A 19791-nucleotide genomic window follows, 5' to 3' on the forward strand; every position below is an offset into this window, starting at 1 on the left:
CAATGAAAGTCTTGATGTTTGATGTACTGTTGAGCTTAACCTTCTTCTTATTGGTTAGTGAACGCTTCAAATGTAACACAGTCAACGCATGTTGAGTATACACTTTGATAAATAATTATTACGATTTTATTTCCTTTAAGTCCAATTCTTATTGACTTGAAAAATGCCCTCTATAGGCAAACGATTTAAATATTTTTGACTATTTTAAAATCCATCGACCTTTCTATGTTTAAATTATTTTTAGTCATATTTTAAGTAAGTAAATCTCAACACGTGTATCTTGTCAAGAAGTGGAATAATATTAAGAAATGTATAATATATAAGTACATAATTAACTTGTACATTAAAAAATTATTTCTACAATTATACATATATATTACTAGGATAAATAATAGAATTAATAATATATTAATTTAAGATATATTAATTTGTAAATAAGTTATTAAATAATAATTCGAAGAATATCAGGTTAACTTAATATAAACAATATTTAAACATCTATAAAAAAAAATGGCGGAAACAGGACAATTTGACGAATTCTTGGGTGGATCACAAAAATTACCGAATGAAGTTCATATTATGAAACTTGTTTCTGCAAGAGCTGGTGAAATTGCTGCAATGACTTATTCTATAGGTATTTTAAGTAATATATCATTAATTTAATAAATCATAATTTTTTTAATAAGCTTTTATAAATTTATATCACTTATATAAGAAATTAATAATTAATATTATTATTAATATATTTACAGAGAATCCTCAACAAACGAAACTTGTATTTCAAAAATTGCCCGTGTATATGCGCAGGCGCGTTATGTCACATAATGTTAAACGTTTACCGCGCAGATTACAGGAAGCACATTTAAATCAAATGACCAAATCTGGATTGCCGCCAAAAATTAAAAGACCATCACGTAGATATCGTAGACGACCACGTAATTTATTAGCGGAATATAAACGAAGACAAAGAAATAAAATTTGGTTGGAGACTCATATTTGGCATGCAAAACGTTTTCATATGATAGAAAAATGGGGCTACAAAATTGCAAGTTATGCGAACGATAAATGTTTCAAAGCTAATTATCGTGCTATAGCAAAACATTGTTTGATGCAAGATATTTCATATTATACATGTGTAGAAATTAATGGTCTTGAAGAAATTTTAAAAGAAACATTAAAAAGCCATTGCAATCCATTGGAATTAACATTTGCTGCAAAAATTTTTATTACAGGCACTCGAGAAGGAACTGTAATGTTTTATAAAAAAAATGGCTATCCTCAATTTCCAATTGGTTATGTATATTTTTTATGGAGACCAAGTCATTCTGATTTAAGAACTATATGGATTTGGGTACATCCATCTTTTCTAAATGATTTTATTACAGAAATTATTCTTAGTTTTGGATTTAAATCAAGTGACGAACATTTTATTTCTAATTCAAATCAAACTCCAGAATGTTCTTTGTACATTAATGAAACAAATTGTAAAATGATTATTCATAAAAATATTTTTAATCGATTTCGTTTTTATGGACCATCAACCATTAATGTTTTAACCAATGCTCTTCATTTACCAAATTTCGATAAAATATTTCATTTAAAATCAGATAAAATGCAATTTGATGATAATCAAATGAATTGTGAAAGTCAGAACTATAATAATAAATCATGGTATATTGAATATTATAATCAAGAAAATATTGAGTCTTTAAAAATTCAAAAACAATTATGGCAAGTGCTAAAAACATTACAATCACCTAGTCAATTACCACCAAATATTGTTCTTGGTTTTACAGTTCTAGATCCAAGATTTTATTTACCTGTTAAAAGAACCAAACCTCAAAGAGACAACCTCATAGAAACAATTGAAATAATGTCAATGCCTATTGCAAAAGCAAATTTTAGTCCAATTTGGGAACAAAAAATAAGAGAGAAAGTTAGTAAAACATATATAACAACAAGTGCAATTAACAAACTAAGAAGTCAATGTTTAGTACCAGGATTAAATAATGATAAATATTTTAATGAAGAAGTCATGGCAAAAATACCTATATTATTAATTCAAAAACCTGGAATTGGTAATACAGGTAAATATTAACAATGCATCTATTTTATCAATGATGATTGAATATATATTATTCAAATATATTATTTTAGGTTTAAATTCTAGTATAGATATTATTCTTCCATCTAATTGGGCTATGCCATTTTGGCTTGCTTGCATATTTCGTTGTGTAAGAGTTGGTGCACTAAGAGAATCAAAATCTATAGCATTTGAATATGAAAACATGAAATGTTCAAATATTAATGATCCAGATACACCAGCATATGCAAGAGAAGCATTAAATACTAAATTAGAATTAAAAGAAAAATATTTTCATTATCCACCAAATAGACGTGTAAACTTTATTAAGTTTGGAATTTCTAGTCCCTTTTTTTGTGAATGGAAAATTTTAATGAAAGAATGGGCAGCTACCGAAGATTTTTTTGTATTAAGAAATCGTAAATTATTAAACTTTCTACAAGATAGTTTAAGTTCAGAAGACAAAAGAAAACATAAAATATTAAAAAATCATACATCAAATCTTACTATGCAGAATGCGTTTGAAAATAAAAATTGTTTAATTCGCGTTAAAGTATCTATTGTAAAGAAAGGATGTCCTAAAAGATTTGCTTTAATATGTATGCCAACTGATGAAGATATAGAAAAATTTAAAAATAATAGAAATTGGTCAGGTCCTATTGAAAAATTAAATATTGATCCAAATGAAACTTTTCGGAAAATATCACGAAAAAATCATTTGGCATTTTTAAAACGATTAAAAAAGCAAAGAATACGCTATAAAAAAACACTAATTAATAAATTAAGCAAAATGTTAAACAAAGAACTTGGAAGTTTTAATTATGAGGATAAATCTAAGAAATTACTAGAAATAAGTCGTGCAGCTATATGCAAACAATCCCAAAAAATGTCACAATTATATCTTCCAGATTGTACCAGTGTACGAAATTCTTGTGATAGAGAAATTATGGGTTATATAACAATGGGTGACTTTTCTTTTACAAAAGCAAAAGGTATAGGTTTAGGATATACTACATTAAATGCCCTAATTGAGTTGATTAATAAAAAACATTCTTTTGTTCTTATTAGAAACATTCAAACAAGACAATATAGAATTGCTACATTAGAAATAGTAATTTAGCAAATAAAAATAATTTTATTGTATTTTTTATAATAAATTATTATTTAATTGATTTGTAATTAATATTTAATTTTTATTTATAATTCAATTGTAATTATTGAATATTGTACATATATTGTATATATTGTATATATATATATATATATATATATATATATATATATGTTTTTATCATATTTGTATATTGTTATTAGAAATTGTAATTACAACATATATTAAAAAAAGAAAAAAAATTGATAACAAATATTTTTAATTTTTTTAAATATAGTATATATGTTTATAGTATATATATTTAAGTATATTTAAGAATGTATATATATATATATATACACACCACACATATTTACACACACACACGCGCGCGGATATCGATATGCTTACTATATTATATTCAGTAATTTAGTCTATTGAAATATAGACTAGAATATTCCATTTAATTTTCTCTTTATAGTCGTATAGTCGTTAATAATAAAAAATCGTATTAAAATATTCAATATGACACGTGTAGCTGTTGTAAGTATAGTATAAATTATATGTATAAAGATATTATATATTGTTCATTAGTTTTATCGATATTTCGATAATTATTTATCATTACGATTATTATATAATTTCGTTTTAAATTATTTAAATATTGTATATATATATATATGAAATATTTAGGTAACTGGTGGAAATAAAGGCATTGGATTTGCTATCGTAAAACAACTTTGCAAACAATTTGATGGAGTTGTATATTTAACAGCTCGTGATGTCGATCGAGGATTGAAAGCGATTAAGCAACTTGAAGAACAAGGTCTAAAACCTAAATTTCATCAGCTTGATATTACTGATGATAATAGCATTTCTACTTTTTATAATTATTTAGAACAAAAATATAAAGGACTTGATATATTAGTTAACAATGCTGCTATTGCATTTAAAGTAATTATAATTTAATTTATTAATTTATTTTTCTTTTTAAAAAATACTGTTTTATATATATTCTATTAAATATATAGATGGATGCTAAAGAACCTTTTTCTATACAAGCTGCAGAAACATTGAAAATAAATTATTTTGGTTTAAGAAAAGTATGTAGCAAACTTTATCCACTACTAAAACCACATGCACGTGTAGTACATGTATCAAGTTCTTCTGGTCACTTATCATTAATTCCTAGTGAAACACTAAGAAATAGATTTTTAAATCCAAATCTTACAGAAGAAGAATTAGACAATATTATGCATGAATTTGTTGAGTATGTTAAATTATTACAAATATATATTAATTTATAATTTATTATAATTTAAAATATAAATATTTTAATTTTTAATTACATTTTTAGTGCTGCAAAGACAAATACACATTTAGAAAAAGGGTGGGCAAATTCTGCTTATGTTGTAAGTAAAGTGGGAGTATCTGCTTTAGCTAGAGTTCATCAAAAAATATTTGACTCAGATTCTAGACAAGATCTAGTAGTAAATGCTGTACATCCTGGTTATGTAGCTACTGATATGACTAGTCATCGAGGTACTTTAACACCTGATCAAGGTGCTGAGGCTCCTGTTTTTTGTGCATTATTGCCAGAAAATACAAATATAAAGGGTAAATACATTTGGTACGATAAATCATTAGTAGATTGGACAAAAGCAGAAATATAAATGCAGAATATAATTTGATTTTCTATTATATATTCATTTTTTTATCTCTTAAAATAATATTTTATTATTTTATATAACATTTTTTTTTATAAAATTTATTGCTTTTATGAACGGCAATAATTGTTTTTCTTTTCTATATGCAATACATACAATAAGGAATAATTTTAAGAATTCTTATAATTAGAAATTAATATTTTAATATTAAACTCAATTTATATACTTGTAGATGTACAAATTCATAGTTTATATGTTCATTGTATATAATTCTTGATTTCAATAGTAAAAAATAAATCAGAGATATTTTTATATCTAATAATAATATAAATTATCTTGCTTGAACTGCTGCTTCCTTGCGTGCAGCATCCTGTAATAGCTGAGTATCCACTTCATCTCCTGGTAATTGTACATAACGTACTACTGATCCTCGAATAAAACAATTTTTTACAGATAACTGAAAGTTATATTTTTATTTTTTATTATAATTTTCTTTTTTATTAAGAAAATCACTAGAAAGATTTAAACTATTACAAACCATGTGAGGATATTTATCTGGATCAGTTACACTTATATCAGTTAACTTTATATTCAGATATTGATCTACTGAGTGCAAAGTGCCACAAATACTAAATAAAAAAAGTTTTATTAAATGATTTTATTAAATACTGAAAAAATATTTCTATGGTCTCACCTTAAATCGTTTTTTAATTCTACAACTACGTCCTTTCCGATCAAGGATTTGAAGAACGAATAAAACAACTATAAATGAAATTATTTTGTTATGAAAAAAAAAAAAAAAAGGTTAACTTGCCAAATCGAAATTGATGAACTTACCATACTTAATAAACTTAAAAATTTTATTCAGACTTCTTATTTTTTTATTTTATAAACATAATGGAAATAATTATATAATATATATTATATAATTTAATAATTATCTAAACTAAAAATTATGTTAATTCCGATTACCGGCACAAAATTACTTTATGACAATTTGTTTGAAAATGTCACTACACACGTTGTACATTCAGATTTGTATCGTTAAACATTGACTTTAATATCTCATCAATATTATTGAATTATAAACTTTTTATTTAAGTTTATTTTAATTTTTATTTATTTAGAAATAATTTTTTTAAATAAGAAATAAATTTAATAATTCAATTATATATACAATATTTCAATTGTATCTTGCTTCTTATTTGCTAGTGTTATTTTTACTGATTGGACATTTCCATTAGTGCATTATGCATATTTAATCGTTCTTTGTAGAACAGTCTTGAAGAATTTCATCAATAAAGTTTTGTTAAAATATGTTTTAGTATGTGTCAAAACTTATACTTATTCGTGATTTAAATAGAAATTCATTTAATTTTTTATCTATTTAAACGTGTTATTTGATAGATAAGATCATTGTTTTACGGTTGGTAACAGAAGGGCGTTGACATTTATCAAAAAGGCAAAACGTGAAGATGCATCTGTGACATTAATTTGTCAATAGTAATTTTATCGGATTTGTTGTTATGGTTGATTTTTTATGAATTAAACGAGAAAGATGTCAATTAATTTAACAAAAAATAAAGACGCCTTGGTGGCTGCCTGGCACAGCGTAGTTGACGATAAATCGTCTACTAACTGGTAGGCTTTCATACCTTTCTTTTATATTATATTTTATCATCTTGTTTAGCGTCTAAAGTTGCTATGACTTATATGTATAAAATTTAAAAATTTATAAATGTTCAATTAAATTTTTAAAAAATTTACAAAATAAATTATATTTAATCACTTTTTTTTATCTATGTTTTTTATTTGATCAATAGAAATAATATAAAACTAATAGATATTTGCATTTTTAATAATAAATGATCATAATATATTTGAGTTAAATAAAAAGTGGCTTTATTATGTTTTATTAGCTATTTATATATAATAATTTTATTATTAATTAAAAAAAGAAATAAAATGATAAATATACAAATTTTTATTAAGATATAATAATAAGATATATTTATAGGGCTTTGTTTGGATATGAAGGACAAACTAACAATTTAAAAGTGGTTGGTTCTGGAAATGGAGGTCTGGAAGAAATGATTGATTCTTTAAATAGTAGTCATATCATGTATGCCTTTTGTCGTGTAATAGACACTAAAACAAGCTTACCAAAATGTCTTTTAATAAATTGGGTAAAAATTTCTGTTTAAAAAATTATTGTTTTCACTTCATATCTATATATTAAAATGAACTATGTTTTAGCAAGGAGAAGGAGCACCAATTGTTAGAAAGGGTACCTGTGCAAATCATATTAGAGATATAGAAAAATTATTAAAAGGTGCACATATAACAATTACTGCTCGTTCTGAAGATGATGTCGAAGTAGATTCTATTATGGAAAAACTTGCTAGAGCAACAGCTTCAGCATATAAATTTAATGAACCACGTGGTGAAAATGAAGGTAACACAGGTCCAGTAGGAACTACATATCGCAGGTATATATTTTTACTATGTGAATTACAGGAATTTTAGAATTTTTAATTTAAAGAGAATGTATATTGCAGAGTAATTCCTGAACAAGAAATAAATGCAACAGAACGTGATCAATTCTGGCAAAGAGAGGAAATGGAGGAGAAAAAAAGATTAGAACAAGAACGCATTAAATGTGAAAAAGAACGACAACGACTTGAAGAAGAAATTAGAACTAGAGAAGAAAAAGAAACATTGCTCAGAGAACAAAAAGTAAATAAAAGTAAATATATTTTATTTTATTTATTCAATATTTATATATGTTATTTGAATATTTATAGGTCACTGCCAAAGAAAATTCAATAGCGCGACAAAAATTGGCAGAACAACGTGCCGAAGAAGCAAACAATTTACGTAATCAATTAGCTGCGAGTCAACATTACAGCAATGATGTTGATGATGATCATAGATCACGAAGTGAAGAATTACGGCGACAGAGAAGCAAAGAAACGCAACAACTAATAGCACAAAGAACAATAAATGCACGAGCTGTTTTTGAACAAAATTCAGCAGCTGGTCAAATGAAATCTTCTCCAGTACAACAACAATATATACCGAAAAATAGTCATGTAGAAGCAGCTAAAAAAGCAATTGAAGAAAGTCAGCAAAAGGATGTATCTCATATTAAAGTACAAGAAGAAACGAAAATAGTAAAAAATAAAACACATAATGTTGATAATATAGTAACTACTGTTTCAAATACATCTTCATCTCCGAATCAAGTTCAAGAATCAAAATTGTCAGAAATAGAAGAATCTCAACAATCATCAATGACAAAAGAAGTAGTTACTGAAAATGAATTGTACAGTCAAATGGATGGTCAGTACTTATATTTTGATCCAAATAATGAAGGAATGAAAGCAAGAGCTTTATATGATTATCAAGCAGCTGATGACACAGAAATTACATTTGATCCTGGAGATATTATTACACACATAGATGCTATTGATGAAGGATGGTGGCAAGGTCTTGGTCCTGATGGTACTTATGGACTTTTTCCTGCTAACTATGTTGAAGTTATTGATTATAGTACAACATGATAAAAACAATTTTTATGCAAATAGTTCTTTTTTCCAATTAAATCACACTTGCTTGTTTGCATATAAAAAGTGACATTCAATATTCTAATGATTTTGCACTTTTTTTCAATAAATAACTTACAGTGTTTAGATGCGACGTATTTCGACGATTATAAAAAAACAATAATAATATTAATTAAAATAAGAGAATTATTTATGTTTTAAATAAATGCACATTCAATAATGAAGAAAATCAATATTTCTAATAATAATCACGTAAAAGATAAATATTGTTAATATTTTAGCGAACAAGATTTAAAAAATTAATAATCTTATAATGCCACTTCATATACAAATAGCGAAGTACGTCTTCCCATTCAATGTCACAAACTAAATAAATTAGTAAACAAATATATCTTTTTATAACATTCTACGTCGAAAATCGATGCGCTCATAGAAATAGCATATTTAATAATTTAGCAAGTATCCTTTAAATATATTTACAGGATGTAATAATAACTATTTAGGAACATGTTTAATTGTTTAAACAATAAATTAAATTTGTTATAGTATATACTTTATGATATTTTAACCCAAAATATCTTTTAATTTAGTTAAATTTTTTTTTATGCAAAGTACAAAATTCTTATAAACAGTTGCTTTATTTCTCGGAGATGTTGGTATCATGAATTAATATAAAAGTAGTTATATTAAACTTATTTTACTATATGATATAGAAATTTTTACAGATGAATGATTATACTAAATTAAAATAGAATCACAATATTGATTTTATATAAATAAAATAAATGAAATCATCTACGATAATTTTGATTTTGAGTACCACTTCCACTACCCCCAGCATGACTCAAAAATGCTAAATGACCTTTTGGACATTTATTGGCATAATGACCTTTAGTTCCACATTTATAACAAGTGACTTCTTCAAGTGGCTTTTGTGGTCCTCTTGGTGGAGGTCCATTATGGATATTCATGTGATGTGTAGCATGAGAATTACCTTCTATCTCTTGTCTAACTTGAGCTTCACGTACATCAGGTGGCATTTTATTACAATAAATTGCTTTGTGACCACCTTCTCCACAAAAATGACAAGTGATCATTACTTTTTTACCTTCTTTAGGTTGCATATCTTGCACTGCTGGTAATTCAAATCTTGGGCTAAAAATATAAAATATAATTTAAATTTATGTATTATCATAATAATTACTTTTTAATATATTAACATATTTAACTGATGGTCAACTTACTGCATAAATTTACAATTTGGACCTTCAGGACAAAATCCAGCTAAATATGCCATGCATAAAACACGACGAACATGTCGATGTCTGCATAATGGTCCATGTCTACAAAATCCACGATCATACCAGGGACAATCTCTGACTTTAGTTTCTGGGTCAATATGTAGGAATGGACATTCTTTATTGTGACAAGCATCTAATAATTCATAACTCATTTTAACATACCTATACTGGGAAAACTTAGTAATATCACAAATAAGAAATATTAAAAAAAGAGAAGAATATTTATAAAAATATAGATATATTCTTAAAATAATAATAAATATTATATTATTACACACACACATATATATATATATGTACTTACTAAATCTAGAATAGAAATAACATTCTGGCATTTTTGTCATATCATATTCATGTAAAAATTCACACTGATCACCTTTTTTACAAAGACCTCTTAACCAATGTTTACATACAATTGTACGATCTCCTCTTACATGTCTAAATGGACAAGAAGCACCTTTAACACAAGTACCTCTTGGATAAAATTGACATACTGCAGCAGTGGATTCTACAAATGATGAAACAATATTAAGATAAGTTTAATGAATAAATTAATGTTATAAATTAATTTCAAATTCAAATTATCAAAAAATATAAAATATTTTCATAAAGATTGTCAATATAATAAGATAATTTTTATTTAAAATTATTATTTTACATTTTAATTTTTTAATTACTTTTATATTTTATAACATAACCTAATCAAATTGAATATACAAAAATTATCACATACTGTCCATTCCAGTAAAAGGTAAAGGAAGTGCTCCATACTGTTCATCAAGAGCAATTTCAATATCAAATCGCATGTTATCTACATTTGCCACTAAACACTCCATTATTTTTCAAAATCTTTAACAATTACAAATCTTATTTGCTTCCGTATACAGTAGTATCTCGAATGTATACAACATGCATTAATTTCATTCACAACTGAATTAAAGTTTTTATTGTTGAATATTCACTTTTGAATACTGATTAGCATTGTTAACAATATTTTCATTGATTAATCATTGAACAATTTAGATAATTTACACTGCTTTTTATACGACATCATATTGCACGTGCGTTGGTAATAGAGGCGTCATTTCATGTTGGCGCTCTGAAACGATTTCATTCTATTTTAATCCATATATTTTTTTTTAAAAATATAGATAGTACTATCTATTATTTTTCCATACGACATTTTTTAAAGTAAAAACATAATAAGGAATATTCTATTATAAAAGTAAGAAATTGTTTACATTAAAATAATATAAAATAATTTTCAATTTCAGAATAAAATCATAGAATATTATGGTAATAAATAGAAAAATTTAACAATTTATAATGAAATATTAAAAAATCTATAAGATATTAATATAGAAGAGGTACGTAGACAAACCTTGTTCAAAAATAATATTTTATATTTAATGTTTTGTATTGAAAGCACAGAATTTTATTATTTTAATATCATTTTCAACATTATAGATTCAACTCAGAATAAGATTACAATATCAGTAATAAGTAGAATTAAAATTAAATTTCAATATAAAATTACAAATAATCATTCGTTTCCTACCGCTATCAAAACATTGGCGTTACAATATTAATATACATTATATGTACTATATTTTGAGAAGTCGTTATTCTAGAGATATATTTTAAAGTAGAAAATTTAATATTTTTCTTGTTACATTAAAAATTAAAACATATTATAGTAATGAGAATGTATTTAATGTATATAATCCCATAATTCGTTTATAATCATAGGCTAAAACAAAAAATAAAAAAAAAAACAGAGATAAAGTAAAAATATTAAAATTAACATTACCTCTAAAGTGTTGCAAATGAAATACTAAAAAAATAATAGAAAATAATAGAAGAAAGATTAGAGAGATAACACATAATAATCAATTAAAGCCATTTTTTGATTATAAAAGATATTTTTCTAAAGTAGAATAAGAATTAACGCCATCTTTTTAAAAAGATATCTTTAGTACTCAAAAAATGGCGCTGAAGATCAATTCTTATTTTATTTCTATTCTTCTCTTACTATTCTTTTTACTTCAGGTTTGTTTTACATTTACAAATTTGTAAAATTTTTTACTCAAAAATAATATTTGATTCTGATATCTCGATTAATAATTGATTAATTATCGAAAATTTATATATAAATAATAATATATAATATATAATATAAAAATAAAAAACGCTTGTGACTTTCATATGTATAAAAAGTATGTAAGAAAATATTTTACTAAAATCAAATTATCATATTATTTAAATTTTCAGAAAATTGGTTATTTATATATCATAAATAATATTTATAATTATATATATATATATATATATATATAATAATATATATATTAGTTATATATTATTATTATTATTATTATAATTACAATTAATAATTAATAATGTTTATATTGTTATATATATTATATATATTAAATATATTAATATATATATTAATATACAATTAATTAAATAAAATAAAAATATATCTTTATATAAATTAAATTAATAGCTATAAGCTATAAGCATATATTTAGCATTAATAGCATTATATTATTATATTATTATATATTATAAATTATTATATTTTACATCAATAAATTATGAAATTAATAAAATATTAATTAATAGAATATTAAAATTATAAATATTTATATATAAATATTTCATATTTTAAAATATTTCTTTGAAGTAATCACTTACCAATATTTATCGATACATTTATTTGCGATTTTCGACTTTGCCCACTGAGCGATTGTTATCGAATGGGGACAAATTATAGTCAGTTATGCTTGAACTGTTGTATCGTTTAGACGTGTCGAAGAGACGCGCGTTCTATTTCGTATATAATTTAAAGTTTTATATAATTTTTTTGTGTGTTTAAAATATACATATATTATTTCCGATTACATAATATATATTTATAAATGTTTATTCAAGTATTTTAACAAGTATTTTAAGTGTATTTATTCGTAACAGTGATCAGAATTTGGCTTATTTTATTCGCAAATATGGTATATTTTATCATTATGTTTACCTCAATGTTATGCACGGATGGAAAGCCGTTATTGCGTCATTGTTTATCTACGAATAGTAAGTTTATGTTTTGAATTCTTCTAATTTAATTATATTACGTATTATTTTTATTTCATATTACATATTACATATTAAATTGTACAATTTTGATTTATTGCAAGCAATTTTAAATATTTATTGCACGCGAAATAACTTATTAAAATCTAAATTTTAATAATGAGTAATTACAATAATTTTTTAAGTGGGCAAATTCGGAGAATTCATAAACATTTCGGAATATTAAAAAATATTTTACAATTTAGTAACAATTAAGTAATGTTTTAAGTAATAATATTTTATGAACAAATGCTTGATAAAGATGAAAAAAAAAAAATGTTCGAAAGAATATTTCATTTCTTTTTCTTCTGTTTTTATAATATAATTTTATTTTTGAGACCATATACAATGCATAGAGTCATATTTGTTTTATAATAACTTCTTTAATTTTTCGAAAGAATGTGAGAAATTAAAATTAATGTTTATTCACCGATTATGATATAAAAAATTGTGATAAACGTTTTTTTCCTTTTTTAATATTGGAAAATAAATATTTAAAAAAAAAAATACTACTCAAATCAGTTTTTTTCAGAGAATAAAGTTGTCATCTATTATGTTAAAAATAATTATCTTTCATTTTATTTTAATTTTAATTTTTATTTTTATTTCTATTTTTTTATTAGAATTATTAAAATTTTAATTTTTAAATTTCAAGTTTTTACGTTATAGAATCTCAATTTTCACTTATTATCTATTATAATCTATTATAAAATTTTAATCCTTATTATAGTATTCTAAAAAAAAGTCTTCTTATTTAAATAATTCATAATATATATATATATATATATATATTTTATTATATTTATAATGATATTTTAAATTATGATATTTTTTTTATTATAGATGTTTTAATTTCTACATTTTGCTACATGATATGGGTTTCACATAAGGATTACTGATAAGGACAATATCAATAGTTCTTCATTCTTCATGTTTAATGGTAAGTCGCATTTTTGTTTCTTTATAAAGTTTCCTTAAGTTTTTTTAAATTCTTTTGCGTCTATTATCTAGAATTCATATATCTAAGTGTTATTTAAAAGAATGAGAGAAAAAAAAATGAATCATAATCATAGTTTATAAGTTTATAATAGCATAGTGTAGTATACATGATGTATTTTCCATATTGTGGTTATTTTTTATCTTCTTATTTTATTTTATGTTAAATTTCTTTCTTATGTTTTAGATTTTTTTTACTTTTTATTCCTTAAATTAATTTTATTAAATAATTATTTATATTATTATTATATATAGTAATAATAATATAAATAAATATTAATAATTTACCATACTTTTCACTTGTATTTTTTACAAATAGATTCTCAATTCTCTGCGCTAATTATATTTTCATGATAAGATCTGATAATCAAAATAATGTTAACAATTGGAAAATAATATCAAGTTAAAAAAATAACTCATTAAATTTATTATCCGGTATTTTTTCCAAATTGAATTTATTTTAAATACTCGAGAAATTCAAAATTCGAGATAATATTATTCGTGACAAGAAAAGAAATTTTTTTTTCAACCAGTGACAAGAAAGCACATAAACTTTCGAATATTTTGGAACACAATGCAATATATCTTCTATTTTCGCATACTCCCGCTTTCCTGTCCAAGAGCACGGAAGTTGTTCCTTTCCCATTGTGTAAGGTTTGGTTCAAGTTACTATCAAAGTCGAGTGACTTCACAAACTCGATGTCGAGAATCGTCTTAATAGTGTTCAGGATATTCCCGAAACTTTACCATTTATTTTGAATTTTCGAAAGCAACAGAGAAAGATGGAACATTTTTTTTTTTTTTTCAAAAAATTTTCTTTAAATTACATTTAAATTGATTCGTATCTTTATTATCCTCGGTTTATGTTGATTAAAATTTTAGCTTTAGATTATTTCGAATCACTGCTTCATTAAATAAATTTTTACGCTAGAAAGAAAATTTATTCGACCACGATAAGCAAGATACAATCGTCCCTTTTCTCTCGTTTTTTCCCCACGTCGTCACTTCCGCGATTCTATTTTCACAGCTCTGGTTTATCAAATTCCGTATTCCCTGGAATACTTTATCCTTTTACTAGTACATTCGCAAAATCGTAATTTTTCATCCCCTTCCTCCCGTGTTTATTTAAAGAAAGAAGTTAATTTAAAGAAGAGATTAAACGTTCGTTGATGTTCGCGAAATTCATCGTCCCATGATGAATTTGTTTCAAGTTTGAAATTTACGAATAAAATAATTCTCATCGAGGATAATTATTTTTATATTTATACATAAACAAATATCTTTTATTTCCAATATTATTTCAATGGTTATCTAATTTTTATCAACAATTTAACAAATATAACAATATCCGTCCTAAATTTTTCACGAACATATATATATATATCTTATAAAAAATTCTATTATTATTTTAGGAGATTTTCTTATTAAACGAATTCAAGAATCGATCGATTAAGGGAGGTGATATTTCGAAGTGAGTGACTGCGATTTAATTTTAGAAACTGGTGGAAATAACAGGCGCGCACACATGGAATATTAAATTATCGTGAGAAAGGATTAAATGCGAACGCTATCATGCGATGCATCAGCCTCTACATCGATATAATTCTTTGCTAAAATAAATTAAACCGAAAGTTTCTGGACTTTTGGTAAAAAAAAAAAAAAAAAAAGAAAGAGAAAAAAAAGGAAATGCGAAATTTCTCGAATAAAATACGAGTTGCATCTGGAGCTGATCTTTTATCACGTAGAAACACGTGCAGAAGAATTATCACGGAGCCACTAGTCTTCTCGTTAAAATCTTTTATACCTCGGTGATAATTATTTCTTTCTTTAATTTATGAGACCAAATAGATTCGTTTAATTATTACCTGTATTTCGTCTGTTTCTTCTATGAATGAAGATAGAAAAAGTTTTATATAAAAGATAGTTTTATATAAAAATTTTTACGCTTCGAATATATATATATAGAAGATACACATGTTTTGCATTTTAATTCTTTGGCATTGTATAAAAAATGAGAAACGAGAAATTTTTTTATTATGTATCAATTAATAGAATTGATCGAATTAGAGAAAGAATTTTTTATTTACATTCTTTACATATGATCGCACGTATATGTTTCAATCATAATGATTTTATCGCACGATATATAGATTTTTCGTCGAAACTGCTTGTTTAATGAAAAATGCCCCGGAGAATTTCGTTAAAATGCAAAGCTTTTGCGGTCGAGAACGAGTATGTCAAGGATGTAAAACATTTCTTTACAAGAATTATAACGAGAGACCATTGTATCGACAAAAATTCAATTACGAAATCGATCTAAATGGATGTACATACATGTACATACGTGCTTTCTCGTCGGCTTACGTTGTCCTAGATTTTTCAATATATCCCTTATCTAAATTTCTATTATATTCTCGATCGTTCACATAGTTTCACCTATCTCTCTCTCTCTCTCTCTCTCTCTCATATTTTCCTATATCTGTATATCGCGAGCAAAATTATTTATCCCATTTTAAAAATCGGATTCGGCTCTATTTTCTATTTTTCTTTCATTTATCGTATTGCACTTAAAAGGATTAAACTTTATCTTCTTCTTCGTCAATTAAAGAAACGATTATCGTGTCGCTTAATGCTATCTCGAAAGGATGAATTTTGCCTTTTTCAAGGAAAATGTTTTCAATCAAAACATTGCCTCCTCATTTTCAAATTCGTATCATTTATTTATAAAAAAAAAAAACAATCGAATAATTAACAAATGATCGATCAAGGAATCAAAGACACATTGAATTCGATTTTCCACAATAATGATCCATGGCTAAATACACGATAAATTTTTGCGACCAAATTTACGAAAGAGAAATTTCATCCGATCCCTTCTGGATGATGGGTCTAAGGTCCTTGAAATTTCGAGAGAAGCACGGATGACGAGGCTGTAGCGGGCAACACGTGCACTTTACGTGGATTATTGCGTACACGGAAACTCAACTTGCTAAGAACTCTGTCCCTATTAAAACATTTGTCGCGTTCACCGAGCTGTGATTACAATTTCTGCCGCGAACTTTCGTCGAATTTATTAATATTGAGGGAGAGAAATGGAAGTTGATATTTTTTCATCTCCATCAATCGTAGAAATTTTCAACTTTCAACGAAATGTATATCCGCGCGACAAGAGCAAACAGTTGTTATTGTCCTCTCCTCAGGATCAAACTTTCCTATTCGATAAAATTTCTCGAATTTCTTTATTTCCTTTCCGATTTTCATCTATCTATATATCCCTTCGATAATCCAACCTCGATCGATCGATACGATTTTTCAATCCTCCAACATTTTCTCCCTTCTCCTCCGGTATTAGCTTAGATGAAATATTGGAACATTGGGGCGAAAGACGATGCATTTCTGCCTCATGAAGTGGCGGACGTTGCCTGTTTGTCTCGCTCAACCGTTTGCGCTCGATACAACGGGGTGCATTAGCTCTTTATCCAAGCAAATATGGCTCGGTGTATCCGTACGGATCCATGCGAGCAAGTGAATAGAAATTCTATCCGAATAGAAATATCGATTATGCATTTCATATAATCTTTCCTCTCCTCCCTTCTCTCCTCCGCTATAAATTTTTACAATCTCGCGTCTCTTTCCCTATTCTAATATATATATATATATATATATATATATATATATGTATGTATACTCGCGTGATAGAATTTTACAAATTTCAAAAGTGTTTCTCGCGAAGGGAGAGGAAAAATGTAACGAGGCGAGAGGGCGAAGATAAAAGGGGAAAGCAAATGTATATAGATTTTGTCCGCGGATAATATCGATTGAACAGGGAGGGGAAAGGGAGGAGAGATAAAATATCAACGCGCATGGTAAAAATGGAAGAGGCGGAAAAATCCCCAGGCTATCCCTATTAATCCGTACGCGGTATAATTTCGGTGAAATCGTACCTATTAACCGTGCAAACTGCGCTCGTTAACGTCGATATCGGCGTGGAACACGCATCGTCACGCTATTATATGTAAGCTGATTATACGAAATGTACGCGCCGGATCGAGCAACACGCTCTGTTTACTTTTTAAGGGAAGGGTTTATCTTATCCTCGTTTAATCGTTGTCGTCTAATTGAGTTAATTTCTCGAGTTTGTATCGATTATATATTGGAAATTTGTATACATTCGAAGGAATATATAAGGAATAAGAAGAAGAATTTAAGAGAAAGGAAGCGAAACATCCCACGTTGAATTAAATCTTGTTATTTTATGAAAATACGGACGATCCGCTTCGGATTAAGGCGACGTAATTTTTAACACCCCTTTCTAAATTTTCGATCGCGCTTGCATATATTTCGCCCATCTATATTATTCACCCTCACGCGTGAACGCCCCTGTGCCCGCTCGTGCGTGTTTATACGTTGTTCGAAATACGTTGTTGGATGAAGTTCGACTGCATGCACGTGGACGGGTCTATACGTAGATGGGGGAGGTCGTATCGTGAATAAACGAAGGTCGCGCGCGTGCGAGGTAACAACGGATATATTCGTGCATGGCCAACACGTTGCATCTCATTACGGTTTAATCGTAAACGGGTTATCGTTCATCGGCGATCGTGCGGACGAACGCACGGAGAATCTATCACGTGGTCTCTAAGATTCGATATTTCTCAATCTTGATATTCTCGTTTGTAAAAAGAGGACCACGAGCAGAGAAAAGAAGTTGAAGATTTTATTCGAGAGAGAATAGAATATCATACGATAAATTTCGTTTCACATTTGATTGACATTCTTTGATCTTAGAGAGCTTAGAGATTTTCTTAATTTTCATTCTTCGATGATTTGTACAAATTTTCATTACGGACGATGACGAGGCAAGAATTCGATCACGTTATATCCTCGAGCATGTAAATGGTTCTTCCTTCCTTCCATCAAAACCAAATACGAACATGATTTTCTCCCCCGTATTTTTCACCTGTGCCACGGATTTTCCCGACCGCACGGATAAAACGAAACGTGACTACGTCGTGCATACCCGGTTGCATTTTTCTCTGCGGCTCGTTTCAACTCTGACTCCTCGTCACACGCGAAGTCGCACACGTCAAGCTGCTCCAGTTACACGGGACAGAATCTGGAAACGCGAAACGAGTTGCAAGTGCTATACCGGAGTGCTCGGTAAACACCCAAGCCACAAGCATATTGCACCGATACATTCGTCCACGGATGCCGCCACACCTGCGACCTGCGCGGGGGGTCGTGGTGGCAATCCGACGATTTTTTCCACCGGTGAAATTTAGTTAAAATTGCGGCTACGAGATATTTTTCGACAATTCTGTTTTCGTTGAAAAATTCCCTTCCATTTTCTCGTCTCGATATTTTGTCAAGCTTCGAGAGAAGGAAAATTTTAGAAATATTATTTTTTAATATCCCTCGTTTAAACAGAATTTTATCTTCTGTTAATATTCTCTCAAAGCTTTTGGAAACACGGAAGAAAGATTTTAGAAGGTTTTTTCTTTTTAACTTGCTAATTAAATTGGAAATTTTTTCCGATCGAATATTTCTAATTTTTAATACCAAAGTTAATAAGTAGGATCGGAGGAGGAGAAATTTTTGAGATATTAATCATCTCCGCCCCTGCTTCGATCGGATGATTTGCCGGAGAACAGTCGAGAATTTGATCCCGATATTTTAAATCCCATCGAAACAAGCTTCCGTAACAAGCTGAATATACATATATATTTCCTCGGGAACATTTAGCCTCGATTTCCGTTTTTATATCCGCGATCGAACGAAAAATCCGAATTGTTCGCCGCTCTATGTTCCGTGTAATCGTCCCGTAGGCACTATTTACTTTAACTACTCATAAGAGCGGGAATTTATCGCGGCCCATTAGCGGCGGAAACGCGGCCGCCGCGGCTGTAAATCAAGAGAGTAATTCCAAAAACCGACGTAACAACTTTTTCCTATTTCGCCA

At 27.0% G+C, this 19791-nt stretch overlaps 6 protein-coding genes across 6 annotated transcripts in view; 4 read left to right on the forward strand and 2 right to left on the reverse strand.

Annotated features, from left to right (window-relative positions):
* Positions 1–73: 73 nt before the first annotated feature.
* LOC100578852 (ribonucleases P/MRP protein subunit POP1) lies at positions 74–3226 on the forward strand. Its single transcript, XM_003250428.4, has 3 exons — positions 74–634; positions 753–2087; positions 2158–3226. The coding sequence occupies exons 1-3, from the start codon at positions 511–513 to the stop codon at positions 3201–3203; spliced, it is 2505 nt and encodes an 834-aa protein (XP_003250476.1). The 5' UTR covers positions 74–510; the 3' UTR covers positions 3204–3226.
* A 324-nt stretch (positions 3227–3550) lies between these two features.
* Positions 3551–5297, forward strand: LOC551072 (carbonyl reductase [NADPH] 1-like). The gene is made up of 4 exons (XM_006564470.3): positions 3551–3716; positions 3867–4127; positions 4205–4443; positions 4531–5297. Exons 1-4 carry the CDS (start codon positions 3699–3701, stop codon positions 4844–4846), a joined length of 834 nt encoding a protein of 277 aa, XP_006564533.2. The 5' UTR covers positions 3551–3698; the 3' UTR covers positions 4847–5297.
* Positions 5021–5838, reverse strand: LOC725142 (U6 snRNA-associated Sm-like protein LSm2). The gene is made up of 4 exons (XM_001120188.4): positions 5678–5838; positions 5535–5602; positions 5379–5469; positions 5021–5297 (listed from the first exon to the last, which is right to left on the reverse strand). Exons 1-4 carry the CDS (start codon positions 5678–5680, stop codon positions 5172–5174), a joined length of 288 nt encoding a protein of 95 aa, XP_001120188.1. The 5' UTR covers positions 5681–5838; the 3' UTR covers positions 5021–5171.
* Positions 5839–6105: 267 nt separating this feature from the next.
* On the forward strand, positions 6106–8954 carry LOC409548 (drebrin-like protein). The gene is made up of 5 exons (XM_393055.6): positions 6106–6481; positions 6858–7026; positions 7097–7329; positions 7399–7576; positions 7645–8954. The coding sequence occupies exons 1-5, from the start codon at positions 6399–6401 to the stop codon at positions 8401–8403; spliced, it is 1422 nt and encodes a 473-aa protein (XP_393055.5). The 5' UTR covers positions 6106–6398; the 3' UTR covers positions 8404–8954.
* Positions 8955–9025: 71 nt separating this feature from the next.
* LOC412627 (cleavage and polyadenylation specificity factor subunit 4) lies at positions 9026–10806 on the reverse strand. Its single transcript, XM_026443450.1, has 4 exons — positions 10441–10806; positions 10012–10215; positions 9651–9840; positions 9026–9561 (listed from the first exon to the last, which is right to left on the reverse strand). The coding sequence occupies exons 1-4, from the start codon at positions 10541–10543 to the stop codon at positions 9198–9200; spliced, it is 861 nt and encodes a 286-aa protein (XP_026299235.1). The 5' UTR covers positions 10544–10806; the 3' UTR covers positions 9026–9197.
* A 1689-nt stretch (positions 10807–12495) lies between these two features.
* LOC725241 overlaps positions 12496–19791 on the forward strand; it is a 56015-nt gene continuing 48719 nt past the window's right edge. Inside the window, exons 1-2 of the mRNA XM_026443448.1 lie at positions 12496–12797; positions 13680–13776. Of these exons, the coding sequence (XP_026299233.1) occupies positions 13767–13776 (10 nt within the window). The 5' untranslated portion in view covers positions 12496–12797; positions 13680–13766. The remainder of the gene's footprint in view (positions 12798–13679; positions 13777–19791) is intronic.

The sequence above is a fragment of the Apis mellifera genome, linkage group LG10 (genome assembly GCF_003254395.2).
Source record: "Apis mellifera strain DH4 linkage group LG10, Amel_HAv3.1, whole genome shotgun sequence".
Classification (NCBI taxonomy): Eukaryota; Metazoa; Arthropoda; class Insecta; order Hymenoptera; family Apidae; genus Apis; species Apis mellifera.